General features: G+C 50.1%; 5 protein-coding genes across 5 annotated transcripts; 2 read left to right on the top strand and 3 right to left on the bottom strand.

Annotated features, from left to right (window-relative positions):
* Positions 1-34: 34 nt before the first annotated feature.
* On the bottom strand, positions 35-1,007 carry LAJ45_01359 (uncharacterized protein; the record flags this gene model as incomplete). The annotated part of the gene is made up of 3 exons (XM_046110954.1): positions 35-601; positions 664-695; positions 743-1,007. The coding sequence occupies 3 exons, from the start codon at positions 1,005-1,007 to the stop codon at positions 35-37; spliced, it is 864 nt and encodes a 287-aa protein (XP_045976132.1).
* A 1,872-nt stretch (positions 1,008-2,879) lies between these two features.
* Positions 2,880-4,169, bottom strand: LAJ45_01358 (uncharacterized protein; the record flags this gene model as incomplete). Its single annotated transcript, XM_046110953.1, has 2 exons — positions 2,880-3,981; positions 4,063-4,169. The coding sequence occupies 2 exons, from the start codon at positions 4,167-4,169 to the stop codon at positions 2,880-2,882; spliced, it is 1,209 nt and encodes a 402-aa protein (XP_045976131.1).
* Positions 4,170-5,013: 844 nt separating this feature from the next.
* On the top strand, positions 5,014-6,793 carry LAJ45_01357 (uncharacterized protein; the record flags this gene model as incomplete). The annotated part of the gene is made up of 4 exons (XM_046110952.1): positions 5,014-5,031; positions 5,176-5,311; positions 5,410-5,472; positions 5,580-6,793. 4 exons carry the CDS (start codon positions 5,014-5,016, stop codon positions 6,791-6,793), a joined length of 1,431 nt encoding a protein of 476 aa, XP_045976130.1.
* A 2,904-nt stretch (positions 6,794-9,697) lies between these two features.
* LAJ45_01356 (uncharacterized protein) lies at positions 9,698-11,869 on the bottom strand (the record flags this gene model as incomplete). Its single annotated transcript, XM_046110951.1, has 5 exons — positions 9,698-9,943; positions 10,002-10,487; positions 10,549-10,716; positions 10,768-11,441; positions 11,497-11,869. 5 exons carry the CDS (start codon positions 11,867-11,869, stop codon positions 9,698-9,700), a joined length of 1,947 nt encoding a protein of 648 aa, XP_045976129.1.
* A 2,183-nt stretch (positions 11,870-14,052) lies between these two features.
* LAJ45_01355 (uncharacterized protein) lies at positions 14,053-15,490 on the top strand (the record flags this gene model as incomplete). The annotated part of the gene is made up of 3 exons (XM_046110950.1): positions 14,053-14,148; positions 14,303-15,187; positions 15,248-15,490. The coding sequence occupies 3 exons, from the start codon at positions 14,053-14,055 to the stop codon at positions 15,488-15,490; spliced, it is 1,224 nt and encodes a 407-aa protein (XP_045976128.1).
* Between the last annotated feature and the right edge of the window lie 1,067 nt (positions 15,491-16,557).

The raw sequence follows: 16,557 nt of genomic DNA, 5'->3' as shown, positions 1-16,557 counted from the left end.
TCCTACAATACATTCCCTAATTCTTCCAACCCGACTACGACGTCTCATTCCCGATAAGTGGCCTCCTCTCTGCCTCATCCTGATCGACAGTAGCAGAGTCCTTCGTGCCCTCATTCTTATTCTTCATTTCCCAGACCACACACATCACCAACAACGCCCCCTGGAGCATCCCCGTCAGCACAAACGTCGCCCAACTACTCCACTTCGTCCCCTCCCTCGTCGCCAAACTAATCGCCCACACAAACGACCCGGGCGTCTGAATGCACATCATCGGAATACTCAGGCTCCCCGCATGCTTCAACGTCCACGTCGTGTACAGCTGCGGGATGTACTGCAGCCCCGCCAGCACCATCGCCTGGACGCCGAGGAAGTTGGCCCATGCCACGAGCTGCCGGCTCGGCTGCGGGATGGTCTCGGGGGTGTGCGGGGTGTCCTCGGAGGTCAGGAGGGAGAAGTAGAAAGTGCACGCGACGACGATGACAAAGTGGAGGACGGAGAGGAGGGTGACGGTTAGCGCTGCGCGCTCGGGGGGCTGTTGCGCGAGGTGGCGGGTGAGGCGAGAGGCGAGGCGCGCGGGAAGTAGATCAGGAACAGGAGCAGGCTGTTGCACTGCTGTTAGTTTTGCCTGGGGGGCAGGTAGGGGGGGGGGGGGCGGGAACTCACATAACAGCGAAACAGGTCCATTGCATCCCGACCTGGACGACACCCAGGCTGGCGGCGATGCAGTTGAACCCGCCAATACCCTTCTGGCAGCACCCCAACACTCCCTGCGACAGGATGAGGATATTCACAAACCCACACGTTCCACCCGTTGCCCCAAGGAGCACAAACAGAGGGCTGATTCCCTCACTGGAGCCACGCGCTATTATCTTGTAATGCTGCGGGATGTAGGACCCGAGAATGCCCAGCAGGATGCATGTCGAGAAGGCAAAGTTGACGAGTGAGGGATTGAGGAGCGATGTACACTCCCTCGCGGCCTCCCGGGCTGTAGTGAAGATTGAATCCATGGTGAAACGCTTCTGTGGGTTGTTATTGTTGTTATTGTTGGTTTGGGGGGGGGAGATAGCTCTAGTAGCTGTTGATAAAGGGTCTCATAGCTCCCGGTATCAGATATCCCCATGCAGAGGAGAGGCTGGGCTGGGCTACGTTACCCGGACCGAGTGTGATGTGTTCTGTGAGAGACAGGGTTCAACGGGGCACGGGGGCACGCGCGCAGTCAGCTGATGCGCCCCGTGGAGAACTTGCTTTTTATCTGGTATCAATGATAGTATCGACGTCCCAGGCTGAAGTTTTGTCGTGTGGTGGGATCCGGGAACAAAGAATGTGATCCTAGCCGGATGTCTGATTCTCATCGGAGTGCGCACTGAAAGCACCAGGCTTAATAAGCTAAGAGAATTCCGATACTATTGCGCAGAAAATCTAAGGGGAATCTCTAGAGTAACTAAATTCCCACTTAATCTTGCCTGACTTCTAGACGCATCCATGTGTGCTTTTCAATCACTAATTATCACTCGTTGTAATTATACCTGCTCCGAATTTCATATGTGTCGTTCAAGGCAGCAAGGCCACGCGCACAGTGGCGAATAATAAAGAGCTCTCTGTCAAGAGAAATGGTGTCATGCCCAGTGCTCCTATGAGATACATAACTTGTATTGGGTTTATACATGACATCAATTGAAGCTCTAGACTACGTGGTATTGTAATCCTACTTTCAACACTCCGGAACCAATCTCAGCCACAGGGATCGACTCACATACAGTACGACAGCGAAGGGTAGCTAGAAACAGGAATCTATGAACAAGAATTGATAGCTGAATCCCTCCCGTATTCCTACGATTCGCTGTAACAGAAAGGGCAACAAGATAAGGACGTGGTCAAACTCTCTAATCAGAAACCTCTCGATTACAACCAGCTACGGTGACGTCGTCCATACGGACTCTGGCATATACAAACGCCCGCTCATCATCTAGCTTGGCAAGCTCAAACACCACTCGCACTCTTACTCCTATCTGCTCCAATAGCTAATAGTTACACCATATCAAACGCTAACAGTTGTGCTACTGAATCACGAACGCTGATTGGCTACTACACGCACGTCACAGTGGCCACTCGATCCTGCGACACCAGAGATGCGCAGAGAAGAGAAGGCCAGGACAACCATCAACGATATGTTTACCTATCGGAGCCCATCGATCAACTCCCTTCTCCTCCTCAGATCTCCAGACCAACCAACCGGCCCTCTTCACTCTCGCCCGAGCCAACCCGCTCTTGAGCATCTGCTAGACCCAGGTCGACCACTCTACTAGCTAACCTATCTTGCCACACTCCATGAGACCTTAACCCAGTCTCCACTTGATCCACATGCCCCGAGACTAACCAACCGGCCCGAGCGAGTGCCTGTGCGCTACAGGCTTGGGCCTAGAATCATCACTGGGCGTGAGCTAGGTTGCGGGGTGAAGTACGGGGATGTTTACCCTAGCTAGCCCATGACTACATCCGCAAGGCCCGAGCCCTGAATCATTACCAGAGCGAGAGCTAGAGGCGGAGAGGCTTTGGGTCTAACTACACGCCAATGGTGCTAACGCTTAAGAAGCAGTTTGGAGCGGGGAGATAGCGGGGCCTAAGAGAGACAAGACCTGGGGTAGCTACAGCTGGGGCGCAGTTATGTATGGGTTCGTAACATGCGGTTTTTAGATATGTTGAGAGTATAGGTTCTGAACTGGCCGCTTGCTTTGAGCCTAAAGGGATTTGTTGCACTTTGTAGGAATTGCACGTTCGGCCAGCGGGTGCATCACCATCGATCACTCGGCACCCTTAAACTGGTATCAATGATCTATGTAAGGCTCTATTAAAAAAGAAAAATTTCCCCCCTACAATATCTATCTGCCCCTCCCTCTCCCAGGAGCACCTCCCCTCGCGCCCCCTCTCCCACCCCTTCCGCCCCTCTTCCCACCACGCCCCGCTCCCGGCTTCCACTTCCACATCTCCTCGCCCGCAAAACCCACATCCCCAATCTTCAAATAGCTCGTGACCCCACTATCCACCACCGCCAGGACCACATTCCTCCACCCATCCTTCAGCCTGCTAAACTGCGCCTTCGCCGCCGTCTCCGCATCCACCGGCACCGAATCAAACAGCGCCGCCAGCTCCCGCAGCGTCGGCAGGCTCGTCTCGCGCGCCGACACAACCGCAACACGGAAATCCGGCGCCGGCGGATCGCTCTTCTTGAAGCTCGGCCGCGGCTTCCACACATTATACGCCACGCGGAACGGCGCCCGCCCCGCCGCTGCCGACACGGGGTGCGTGGGCCTCCGCGGCGGATGGTGCGACGGGATCAGTGACAGGCGCGTGTAGATTGCGTCGTACGACCGATACGTCCCCGGGCCGATGATGGGGCCGTGGGCCGGCAGCGCCGGCGAAAAGAACGTCTTTGCCAGCGACACAATGCTCGTCAGCCCCACTCCGCCAGATGTACCCTTCCGCGGCTGCACCGTCTGCACCGCTACCACTGCCGCCGATGCAGACTCCTCCGGCTCCTCATCAAACGTGGCAGCGCGCTGAACAATGTACCCCGCACGCTTGAGGTACGCATACACCTGATACCTCTCCAGCCCCCCGCAGCCGTCCAGGCAGCTCGCATATGCGCCCTGCAGGCTCATGGGGATGCCCTCCTCCCACCAGCACTCGAGGTTTCCGCGCTCAACCAGGTATATCGTTTCCTCGGGCAGCAGCCACAGCACGCCGTGCTTGTCGGCGCGGCCGACGGTCTTGAAGTGCGGGCCGCGGGCGACCTTGACCTGCGCGAGGCTTTTGGCGGGGCGCCAGGTGGCCTCGACGTGCGCCTTTGTGGAGTGCTTGCGCTCGCCGAGGAGCGCTTCGTGCATGGCGAGGCGCGACTCGTGCAGGATTGTGTCTTGCAGGGTGGTGCCGTCGGGTTCAAAGTCCTTTTCGCCGCGGCGGGGGAGGGAGGCGGGGTCTGCTCTGTTGTGGGGCGGTGTGAGTTGTGGGTGGAGGGGAAGGGGAGAGGGGAGAGGAGATGGAGGGGGGGGGGGGGGGGGTTACTTTTTGAAGAGGTTTAGGAAGCGGAAGTCTTGGGTCTCGTCGGAGAGGTCGACATCTTGGGGGTTTGTGTGCTGGATGCGCAGGTTGTCTGCTTCGGGCTCGGCCATTGGGGGTTAGATAGTTATTATTGTAGATGTCGTGATATTTGGGGCTTTTTTTGGTGTGCTGTGTGGATGCTGTGTTGAGAGGTGAGGTGTTGAGAGGTTGAGGTTGAGTTGAGGTTGGGTTGAGGTTGGCTCTGACTCTTTTTGTTTGGTGACGACGTTAAGGTTTGGCGGGGGAAATGATCAGAAATTAGGTGAAAATTAAAGTTTGACCGAGCTAGCGATCGGCTGGGGGTGGGTGTGTAACCCTAACCCTCTGCGCGGAGTATTGGCGCTACTCTGCGGCAGCGTATTTTCATTTGCAGCTGGGTAGATGTTTAATTGACGGTATTGCTGGGGATTGCTACAGGTAGAGCCCTGCTTATTACATATTGAACTGCAGAGAAGATACCTACATGTATACATATTACCATTTATGAGATGATGTGCGGTGTTTCCTCTCGTGGTGTGGGAACAGAGGGAACCCGGGAAAGCCCTCGCTCCAATTAACCCCTGGCCGTCCACGATCCGTCTGTTTCTCATCAGCTAACCCCTTTCCCCCCCCCAACTTGGTCCGTGCATGACGGAGTGGAGTGGGTGATTGGATTACATGATGCAGCCTGTTCCTTGGTTCCTGTAGACGACGGAGGTTGATTAAAGAGGTCCTGCTCATTTCCTGTTTGACTTTGCTACCACTACCGCCCTTCGTTCCTTCCTTCCACCTTTCTCCCTTTCTCTCTTTCCTTTCCATCATCATCTTAATACCTAGTAGACAACACTCACTCTCGCTTCGTTCATTCAGACTCTCGTTCACTGCTCTCTGTCATTCGTTTGCATACCCACACACACTACGGTTCTTCACGTAACCATGAAGTCTATTGCACTTGTAAGTGAATCCTCCTCTAATCTACCTTTTATTTTATTTTTATCTGCCATCAATCAATCAAACCAAACCAAACCAATCAATCGATAATAAATAAAACAAGAAAAATAAAAAGAACACATCTCTAACAAAATTTTAAAATGATAGTCGGCTCTTACCACGGTGCTAGCCGCTCATCTGGCATCTGCTGCATCCCCCCTGATCGTCGACGGCAGCGACTTTGTCAATTCCGTCACTGAGGATCGCTTCGTCATGGTGGGATTGGCCTATCAGCCTGCTGGGGGTATGTTTTCTTTCTTTTTTCTTTTCCTCCCTAGCTATCTGCTATTATCTACTCTATGCATCATGGAATATAAGCTGATTGGAATGTGTGGGAAATAGCCAGTGGTTATGACCCCAACTCCGGTGTCGACCCGCTCAGTGATGCGGATGCATGTCTTCGCGGTTTGTCTCACCTCCTCCCGCTGCTCCTTTCTCTGTGCTACCAGTACATGTATACAGTGTGCGTGTGTGTAATATACATCAGGAAGTACTGACATGTAATATCACAGATGCCGCCGTGATGCAGAAGCTCGGAGTCAACACCATCCGCGTCTACAACATCAACCCAGCCCTCAACCACGACGAATGCGTCTCCATCTTCAACGCCGTCGGCATCTACCTCGCCCTCGACGTCAACTCGCCACTCAGCGGCGAATCCCTCAACCGCGATGACCCAGCCAGCAGCTACCACAGCGGCTATCTCACGCGCATCTTCTCCGTCGTCGAGGCCTTCAAGGACTACCCCAACCTCCTCGGCTTCTTCGCCGGCAACGAAGTCGTCAACAGCGTCAAATCCGCCCAAACCGTGCCCCAATACATCCGCGCCATCCAGCGCGACCTCAAGCAATACATCGCCGCGCACGCCTCCCGCACCATCCCTGTCGGCTACTCCGCCGCCGACGACGACACCCGCCGCCCCATGTGGGCCTACCTCACCTGCGGAGACGACGCCGACTCACGCGCCGACTTCTACGGACTCAACAGCTACCAGTGGTGCGGCGACAGCACCTGGGAGACGTCCGGCTACCAGGGCCTCGTCACCACCTTCTCCAACACCTCCGTGCCCCTCTTCTTCAGCGAGTTCGGCTGCAACACCGTGCGTCCGCGCCCATTCAACGAGATCGCGGCGCTCTACGGCGACCGCATGATCGACTCTTGGTCCGGCGGCCTCGTCTACGAGTACACGCAGGAGCCGTCCGACTACGGGCTCGTCGAGATCTCGAGCGACGGCGACGCAACCCTACTCGAGGACTTTGACAACCTGCAGAAGCAGTACAACGGCATCGACATCACGCTCATCACGTCGCGCTCGTCGCTGTCAGCCTCGGCGTCCCCACCAACGTGCTCAGACAAGTTCATCCTCCAGGACCACGCCGCAAAGTTTAACACCAGCATGGACATCCCCGCGTGCCCCGATGAGGACCTGCTCACGAACGGGGTGCAGAATGCGAATAAGGGCAAGATTGTGGAGTTGACGGAGTTCACCACCCCGCATAAGGTGTATACGTCGGGCGGCGCGGAGGTTGCGAATCTGACGATTACGCCGCTGGCGGATGATCAGAGCAATACGCCCAGTGGCGAGACCACCTCGGGGGCGGGGAATAACACGGGTAATGGGACTGCTGCGGCGGATGATGCGGAGGGTGTGGCTAGTTCCAGAAGTGTTGGCGCGGGTGCGCTTGCGGTGGCGGCGGTTGTAGCTGTTATGGCGGCTTTTGTCTAGAGGGGGGGTCCTTTGATTTCTGTTTTTTATTCCTTTTTTTTTGAGCTATGTGAGATAATGGTGCTATGCCAACTGTGGAATGAGGGTTTCTTGTATGTTGCCTTTTCTTTTCTTTTTCCTTTCTTTTTTCTTTTCTGGTGATAGTGGAGTGGGGTGGAGTGGATTGCCGTAATAGTAATCTAGAGATCGATAGCATGCAGAGCTAGAGAGAATGAACTTTTCTTGGCTAGATGGACAGAATGGTGCGGCGAGTGATGGTTCGTGATTCAAGTACAAGTGACATCGTGAAACAATCAGTAGGTGAAACAGCGCGGTACTATAGATATGTAGTGGGTCTGCTGCGTTATCGCTGTGATTTGGGGTGTTGGGATGGTGATAGGGTAGTGTCTTATGATAGCTACGGCTTGCCGTGGTTGAGGTTGTATGATGATGATGAGGATTGGAGCTAGCGGGGACGGACAGGAGCGTCTCAGAGACGGAACTGGTGTTACCCACCGAGGCCAAAGTTGGTGCTAACTAGAGAGCTCGCAGATTCCACCTCTCTCTATCTTTCTGTCAAATTGAAACCGAACCACGACCCTCTCTGTACATCTACTGTGCGCTGCGTACATGTATTGTAGCTTATCGACACATTAATTGATAACGAAGCCTACAGCTATCTCTTTGTAAAAAAAGCAGAGCTTGTAATTGATTAATTGGTGTGGTCTGGGTTTCGTACTGCTTAAGCTAGCTTTGATGATGAGCACATGTACGTACATTATTGCTTGCATGTAGGTATCTAACTATACTGCGAGAGAATATGGTCTAAACGTTAACAAGTTCCGCGCGCTAAACCAGCCGAATCCTACGCAGATCCCACCCAGCCCTAACCATGGGGGGAAGAGGGAGACCCAAATTATGGGCGAGCTGTGAAATCAAGCTGGCAAATAATTTTTTTTTTTACAAAAAGTGATGCTGTGGTCATATACCGAGGCGTCTACCACTAGACTACCCCGCCCACACACCTGTCAAAGGCCGGGAAGTAATACTTGAGGGAGTGAGGGCCGAGCGGGCTAGGGAGACGCCTACTAAGCCCTACTATCATAATCTACCACGAACCCCACTGGGCATCCTCTTGTATAATACTAGGACAGAAGGTTTTTTTATGATATACCCTTTTTTTTTTTTTTTTACAGCCAAAGCAGCCGTGTTTGGCTACTTACCCGATCAAAGCAACCAACCCCACCCCAAAAAATTTCAAAGCTTCCAGGACAGTTGGAAGACGGAGCCCAAAGAATTCTAGAGTTTCAAGTCCATTTCCTCAGGTGTGTGAGATCTAATTTTTAAAGCCATGGTTTGGGTGTTTCTGATTTTGTATGTGCTCCCATACAAATTTTTGTACATGCATACAACCTGGATGTATGTACATACTAACCGTGCGAGGGCCGAGTAGTGGGCTATCACTACATGTACCTAGGCTCTGTTGTAGTAGGTTGCGGTGTGGTACACACTGCTATGTAGCTGGGATCGTCTCTATATTTTGCCTGGGAGACGACAGCGGGCCAGCCGGCTAGGGGTAACGAAGGGTCTGTGGGGTAAGGATGGTTCGGTACATGTATGTAGTCTCGCCATACAAACACACACCCTCACCTCCCTCTCCAAGCTAGAAGTACCCCCAAATACATGTACTTACTTGCCCCGTCGAGTCTTTCTCACTCTCGCCTCTATATAACCCGGGTGCGCGCGGCATCATATCAGCTAGCTACTACTAATACGGCTGCATCGGGTGCAGCCAAGAGGCTCCTCCGGTGTAAGTCGGTGGTTGGCTAGGTGTGGTGGCCACGGAGGGTGAGTGGGATCACACGGAGGGTACATGTAGTTGACTTGCCCGGCGCGGTACTCAGCTTACTCCGTCCGGTGAACTGGGTCCGAGTCGGGCCGGCGCGGAATGTCGGCGGACATGCATGAGAAAGTGACATTCCGTGGCCCCCCAGGGTTCTGACTAACTCTACACATTTGTACAAAGCGGGCGGCGGTGGTTGGTGTGGGACGGTGTGCGCGAATGTCAATGATCGCGCGTTCAGGTACGGGACGAGCTACTAGTAGAGTACTGTCATGCATGTCTTGGCGGTTCAAGGGTCCGGGTTCCGCTGCGAGTGAGGGGTTGTGATTGCTATTGCCACTTTCAAAACTACAGTCCTCTTTTCATAGCAAAACAAAAATGAACAAAACAGCCGAGGGAATCTTAATAAAAGACCCATAAAAGGTTTGGTCGTGTCATATTTATTCCATTCCAGTATGAATTGCCCACAATAAGCAACTTACGTATCAAATACCAAATATTTGAAAAATATAAATATATTACAGTCCACGCAAAAACAGACTCCCGACAGAAAAAAAAAGAGGAAAGGAGGGGGGAAATATGAAGAAAAGAAAGGAAGAAGAAAAAAACGATAACTAAACTACCGCCTCAATTTTCTTTTTGTCTTTCCCACCACACCACCAACGCTCACAAGATATCTATGCTAAAACTACACCTCCAACATGACAAAAAGAGGGTACGAGACTTGAACGCCAACTTTAAAGTAGAGAGAGAGAGAAGGGAGGGAGAAAACCCATGAAAAAAACACCGCATAAATAGGCTGCAAGAGTAAAAAAGAAAAAAGAAAAAAAAAGATGGATAAAGTCTGTGCCGTTATCTCTTTAAAATGAAACCGAAAAAAAGAGAAGTAAAACTCCACTGGAAGTAAAGGGGAAATAACCAGTCAAAAACAAACCCCGCCCAGAAAAAAGAGAGAGAAAAAAAAAAGAGCAAGAAATAACACCCTGTAGAAATCCGCTTTCCTTTTTTCAGCCATTATTGATTGTCCCCTAACCTGTCCTATCCTATGATCCCCCCCCTTGCCATTCGGCCGATTACACTGATTATGGTGCGTATTGCGGGGGGAAAAGAGTTCTTGTTGCCATCTCCACAATCATCCTCTGCCTCAACACTGGCATGTCTTCCTGGGTGACGTTGCACACCGCACCCCTTGTAGCCACCTCTGCCGCCTTCAACGAAAACATTCCACAATCTGCCGCGTTCCCCTGTTGCACTGTATTCCAATGGTTGTAATTTGTCCATCCATCGAGATCCGACTTGGTTTCGGCAATAAGGTATTCCCGCGTGAGCTGAATACAAGTTAGTGACCTGTACTTTTAAGAAAAAAGCCAATAGTGATAAGCATACCCTGAATACCTGATCCGCTGTTGCCCTGCTGTACATTGAATCATAGTTCTCAATCCTCTTCTTCTTGAAGTTGACCACACACATAGTCCAATGTGTGCCCCCATGATTGCAGGGGAAAATCATATAGTCCAGATTAAACATCAGACGCCCCCCGACCTTTTGCCTCGTTGCCCATCTAGCCACACTTGCACCCCTCACTAGATTTACCCAGAAAGCATTATTGAATGACAATATCTTCTTAGGCTCGCCTTCGATATTGCCCCGTTTTGCGATCATCGCGACATAGAAGTTCATGCCCTCATCGTTAAGCCAGTTCATACTGATTGAACCCTCTTGCCAAAGAATCCTAACAAGAGCAGCCTTATTCGCTAAAAATCCATCCATGGTGTTATATAGCCTGTCGCCGGGAACCGCAGGATTGCGCAAGTCCCTTACTATTGTGTTGAACCTTGCGAGCGACTCGGGGTCAAGATTGGGTATTAATTCCTTGATAGAATATTAGCAGGTTCACTATGCTTGCATTGGTTTGGGGGGGTCCAGCAATTACCTTTCTTGCTGCATCTCTTAATTTTGCTATCTCGATATTGCGTTCTCTACGCGCCTGCTCAACTTGTTCTAAGGTTTGAAAACCCGAATACTTTTCCTTGTTAAGCTGCTCAAGTATTACAGCTAGTTCAATTTGGCTCAACTGGTCCAAATGTCTATTTTTCTGATACTATGACTTGTTAGTAAAAAAAGTCCGCTTAAATCAGATTAGCAAAATTACCGTTTTCCTCATATACTTCTCCACGCGCCCAGTGTACCTCTGTCTTTCATTTGGCCGTGGTAGTGGTAGTGATGATTTATTATCCGGGTATTTCAGATGGGTCTTGAATTTATCGAGAACGCCAGGTGGTGCTCCCGTGGGAAGTCTTCTCAGCAGAGGATAATATGGATGGCCCTCCCTCCTAATTTCCCCATTTAACCCTGGTATGATCTTTTGGGCACGGTGCCGAGGGATCTGAGTCGGTGGATACCCTCCTCGAGCCTCCCTACTTGGAGGATATGCTGGGCCGAATGCTGCTCTGCGCGCAAGGATCCTCAGTAATACCGCTTCCGGATTACTCCTCTTGCGCAGAGGTCTAGTAAAAAAGGGTGGGGCTAAGGGGTCGGCCATTATCGGTGGTAATGATTGTACAGGTCTGGCCGTCGTCGTCTTCTTAAAGACGGTTGCTAGCTCATCTCCAGATGATGAAGCCAGAGGGGAGGGAAGTTGAGTTGGTGGCGTCTGTTTGTCTGTAGTGGCCGGGGCCTTGATTTTTAAACTAGGGCGATTATTTTGTGTCTGGGGGGGTGGAGACTCTTTGTTTGAACTTTGCGATTGTATGGGTGGTATGGATGGTATGGGTTGTGCTGTCGAAGCAATTGGTTCTTTGTTTGGGTCAACGTTCGGCGTTGAGTCTGGGATACAGTGAGCCAACATCTAAGTTTATAATATGTGACAAACAACACCTACCATCGCCTTTTGAGGGGTCCTCAGTACCCTCAACGCGGACACGTTTTGGTGATCCAGCAACATCTTCATCCCCGCCAGGCGATGAATCTGGAGGTGCGGATCCAACCCCGGCCAAGCTTTTCAAAGATTGCCAGAGGCTCGTGAACATCGGAATTGTAAACATGCGCCTAGGCCTAGCTCCTACCGGAGCACCGTCTTCTGAATGTGGGGGGGTTATTAAAAATGGCCTTGGTTTCGCGGTAACTTCGTCGCGTTTTCTCTTTCGCGATTCCGATGACGTCGATGGAGTTGGGGAAGAGGGCGCAGGTGAAGGGTGGAATGAAGGCGAGCTAGAAGCAGAGCAAGTGCGACAGGGAGCGGCGGCAGACGCCATGCGAAAGTAGAAGTCGTGCTGCCAATGCAGTCTAAGTGTTCTGTTTGCGATTACTGACCACAGGGGAGGAAGCCCGTGGGGGGGGATCTATTGGGTGTTACTAGCAAGATTGTTGTGACAGCTGCTGATGGCGGCAATATTCGTAAGTTGCAGCACCTAAAGGAAAGGGATTTGGGGTAGGCGGACGTCGTCGAGGAACTGAGGTTCTGGTCTAGCTCACGGGAAGGTTGGGCAATCTGGAACCAAGGGGTGATACGATGCGCAGAACGCGAGTAGATGTGAGAACGGATTATACACGGTTGAATGAAGGTGGGTGACCTGGATGCCACTGAAGCACCGAGGTGGAAAAAAACGGTTGCAACTTGCGACTGCTAATGTTCAGACAAGGGTTTACGTAATCAGATTGGAGTGAGCTTTAAGGTAGCTTGGCGGGGCAAACCAGTACATATGTACTTGGGCAATTCCCCCACCAATTGCTTCTAGAAATCCCATCAGCCTTCTTCCGCTCCTGTCAGATCTAGAATGTTTAAAATTTCTGCAACTATGAGCCTTGTCTCCATGTACTCATGCCTCCATGTGGTGTGGGGATAGAGTACGCTCACTCTACGGTACAAGCGTAACTGCCTCGGTACCCTAGATCTAGGTATCTCGTTTTCATATCAGCAGACAAGCTACACCCAAAGTTTAGCGCGATACTGCATAAAGAAACATGCACAACATCGTTTCACCTATATCGATATCACGTACTCTAGGTAGGCAGGTATCTAAAGCACCGGTATGCGTGTACTTGCATTTTAGGCTGGCAGCAAGAAACATGCCTATAAAGCCTAGCAGATACAAGTACATACATGTACCACATGTAGTAAATGCAAACTACATGTAGTGCGTCTTATACCTTATGATCATGATGGGTACATGTATTCACCCATGACCGATTATTTGTAACCCTCCGGTACGACATATAGTATTAAGTATTTGCCCATATATTTTATTCCTATAGTATTATGAACTGTAGAGCTCGAGTTGCAGTAAATATTCATGCTCTTAATATATTACGACCTTTTTCGTTGAACCCAACAGCTTTTAACCAATACCAGAAGCAGATTTTTGACATAACAATTCGGGGTAAAGACTGCATTCGAGGAACTGTGTGCCTCATCATTTCCTTCAATCTCTAGCCATTCATTTTTCTTTACCATCTTTACCACCTCATCAATGACCGTGGAGGGTATACATATATACCACTACAGGATATAGATATACCCTACATGTGATTTATGCCATTTTATTTTTGTTACTTATTGCTGTTATTTGCTGTTTCTGCTGTTGACACCTGTTGTCGGTGGTTCTCTTTCCTAGCCTCAGGCACACATCTCGCACCATGCATTACACCTGTTCATCGTTGCTAGTTTGGGGATCCTAAAATACCGTACATAAACTCCGCCGCAAAGTGCCTCGCCACGCCCGATTGACCATAATTTGTTTCGCGCTCCGATTCCCGAGAAACCACAGAAAGAGCCGCTTCAGACAACTTCTTCCATTACAACACCACCACCACCACCTTGAGTCTCACCAACAGGACCCCTTTCTTCCGCCCAACAAAGGTCAGCGAGCCACTCCCCGCAGACGCAGCCGAGAAAAGAAAAAAAAACGTGGTTCAAGTCTATCAAACGAGGTTCTGCTACTGCGGTTCTCGACGCTCTCAGCCCTGGTACACTTAGCATCGCTCATCGCATACATACAACCCAAACCCATTTCGAGTTACTTATCCTTCCTCAGCTGCGGTCGCTGCCCCCTCCCCCACACTCACACCCACTCACGCCAAAACCCCGGTGACACTTTGCGTCAAAAACGAAGCCCTGGATTCTCTCCCGGAAAAAGAAAAGGCCAAAGGGGGGAAAGGCAACAAATAGTAATAACCTGCAACATTCCACTTCCACAAATCAAGACACCACACAGTCTCCTTCGCTACAACTATCACCAGAACTACACTTTGCTATCATAACAACTACCACAATAACCAATACTATCGTTACCATTAATACCACCAGTACTGTCGCTAATACTACCCCCCAATCAGGAGGGCTCGTTGGGCCCCTAGTTTACCACTGGCGAAAGGTGTCCTGGTTACTTTTTTGCGATAGCCGGGAGTGGGGTGGTTCCATCAGCTACTATCACCCATCATGGAGATATTAGAGAAGATTCCGGCATTCGTCCGTATAAGTGGACCGCCAAACAGTAACTTTCTCGTAGGATACCCCGGGATTTCAGCCACTATGGTAAAAAACACCTCTCCTCCCCTCACATCCCCTCTTCTGTTCTCTGATCCCTCCCCAGATAGCCCTTTTGTTCTCTCAGGTCTTCCCGGGCGAACGCAAGTTGAGATTATAGTCGTAGGGGAGCTGACCAGAGTTTCTGCTGCTCTATTTCCAGCCTCGTATAGAAGGCAAAGTTGAAATCCGCCCTGGCTCGGGATACACAGCACCGGTCGCCATATCATTCGTCTCCATTGGTCTCTATCGAAAGGAAACAATACATCCCCACGCAGATGGAGTTATCAGCGGCCGCCTAGCTGCTCCGCGGAAAGAATTACGGAAACTAGTTGCAAAAGAACAAAGACTATACCAATGCCCAGCCGGAATGCCTTACGAAATGGTAATGGCTATGGATTTACCGTTTATGTTGATGATACCAGTATCGGGAAGTGGGTCGGAAGATATATTAAATGTGCCGCCGGCGAGCTTAACTTTGCCTTCACGAGTTGCAGAGACATATTATGAGTTGGAGGTCAGCGTGAGGCAGGGCCATACGGAGTTGACAAAACATACGTTCCCGGTGCCCATAACGAGATACGACACTTTATCTTCGTTTGGGATGTATAATAGGCCAGAAACACAAGAACGTGTATCAGATCACCTTGTAACTTTGTGTATGGTTCTGGAGCGGTGGTCTTTTGGCCCGAATGACCCTGTGGAGGTTTCGGTACGACTGACGCCAAACCCGGATTGGATTGTCAAGGCAAGGAAGGTGTCGATATCAAAAATTGTGGTAGCGATTGAGGAGCACATCACATATAATCCCCAGGGCGACGAGCCATCGACAAAAGTTAAACAGCTCACCAGCAAGAAGGAGGTTGTGGGGCAAAAGCTACCGGAATCTGGGTACGAAACCAGGATTAACATCAAATTTCCGGCAAAGGAGTTGAGAGATAGTGATGGGTACCTTCCACCAGGGAAGCCGGCATTTCCTTTGTATGAAGTTAGCGGTTTCACTACATCGGCAACATTATACAAAATTGATTATTTCCTGACAGTTAAGGTAGACTTATTAGTCCCATTTCTCTACACCTTAAATCAACTAACCTTGCTATCATTGTAGGCCCATATGTCTAGCTGCAGGGATATCACACTACGACAAAAGATCGTAGTTTCTCCATTTGACTACAAAACCTGCCACGACGAACTGCCAGCAATTCAAGAAGCAGCACAAGTGGCGTACCGCATTGGTCAAGAAGGGCCGCGGCTTCCTGCACCGGTTATTATATATCCTAGTGATACAGCAATGCTAAGACGTGTAAACATGACGAAAGTTGGGAATGAGCGCAAATTGATCATTCAATAAAGCCGGCTTTTTTTCTTCTTCTCCCTACTATTTACGACATTTTCGATGGCCTTGAAGACGAGGAAAAGAGAGTTTGAAACCGATTTTCATCTAATTTCTTCCTGGGGGCCACTTGTTTTTACTCTGGAGTTTATAATTTGGGGAATAATATCTTTCAGTGGGATTTTCTTTTATGTACCTTTTTCTTGTCATAACTTATGACAACGCTATTTATTGTGGACTTTTTTACTATTTATTTTTCTATTCATTTTTTACTTTTTCAAAATCTGTGGTCAGAGTGGGGGCGCTGCGGGATGAGCTAACCTTTTTTTCTGATTGATGTAGCAATGAGGCAGGCACTGGGAATTATCGCGAAGTTAACTTGTGCATCTCCGTTATATACCAATCCCCTATCATTTATCCCCTCTATTTCCTTTTTATCTTTCCTTTGATCATATGAGATGATCTTTTTTTCCCTGTATCTATTTTTTGGCCCAGTCCTTATTATCCCCTTTTTTCTTTTCTCTTTTTTTCTTGGGCGTTTGATTTGGGAGGGGAGGGAGCCGGGTCACAAATCATGATTTTGGGATCACTTCTGAAATAGCAGCAGTATGCGTAGACTACCGCTTCTAACTTGAGGAGTTCTTTCTTTCTTTTTCTTTCCTTTTCTTTTTTTTATGATCGTGTATGTTTCCTTTTTATTGTGGCTCTCCTAAGTTATTGCACAGCCATGATTGGCAGTTAGTTGGTGGTGGTGGTGGTGATGGTGGTGGTGGTGGTGGTGATGGTGGTGGTGGCAGTGGTTTCTCGATATTGGATGTAGGCGTGAGAACCCATCAAGAAAGAAAGAAATATCATTAACTACTACAATATATCATTCGAACTATTGGTTCCTAAACGGCCGATTGGCCGTCACGAGTTTCGAAAAATAAACGTCCCCAAACCGACTAGGGTCCCCCTCAAACACGTTTTTTTTTATTTTCCTTAGGCCTGGTGCGCGCCCCCTCTCTCATCGTGCTGCAGGGCGGATGCCGATTAGCTCCAGATAAGGGCTTAGCAGTTGCTATCGATAACCAACCCAACCCACT

The sequence above is a fragment of the Morchella importuna genome (genome assembly GCF_003444635.1).
Source record: "Morchella importuna strain M04M26 chromosome Unknown Morimp01GS002, whole genome shotgun sequence".
Lineage (NCBI taxonomy): Eukaryota > Fungi > Ascomycota > Pezizomycetes > Pezizales > Morchellaceae > Morchella > Morchella importuna.
Note: the sequence above shows the minus strand (reverse complement) of the source record. Positions and strands in the feature narration are given on the sequence as shown.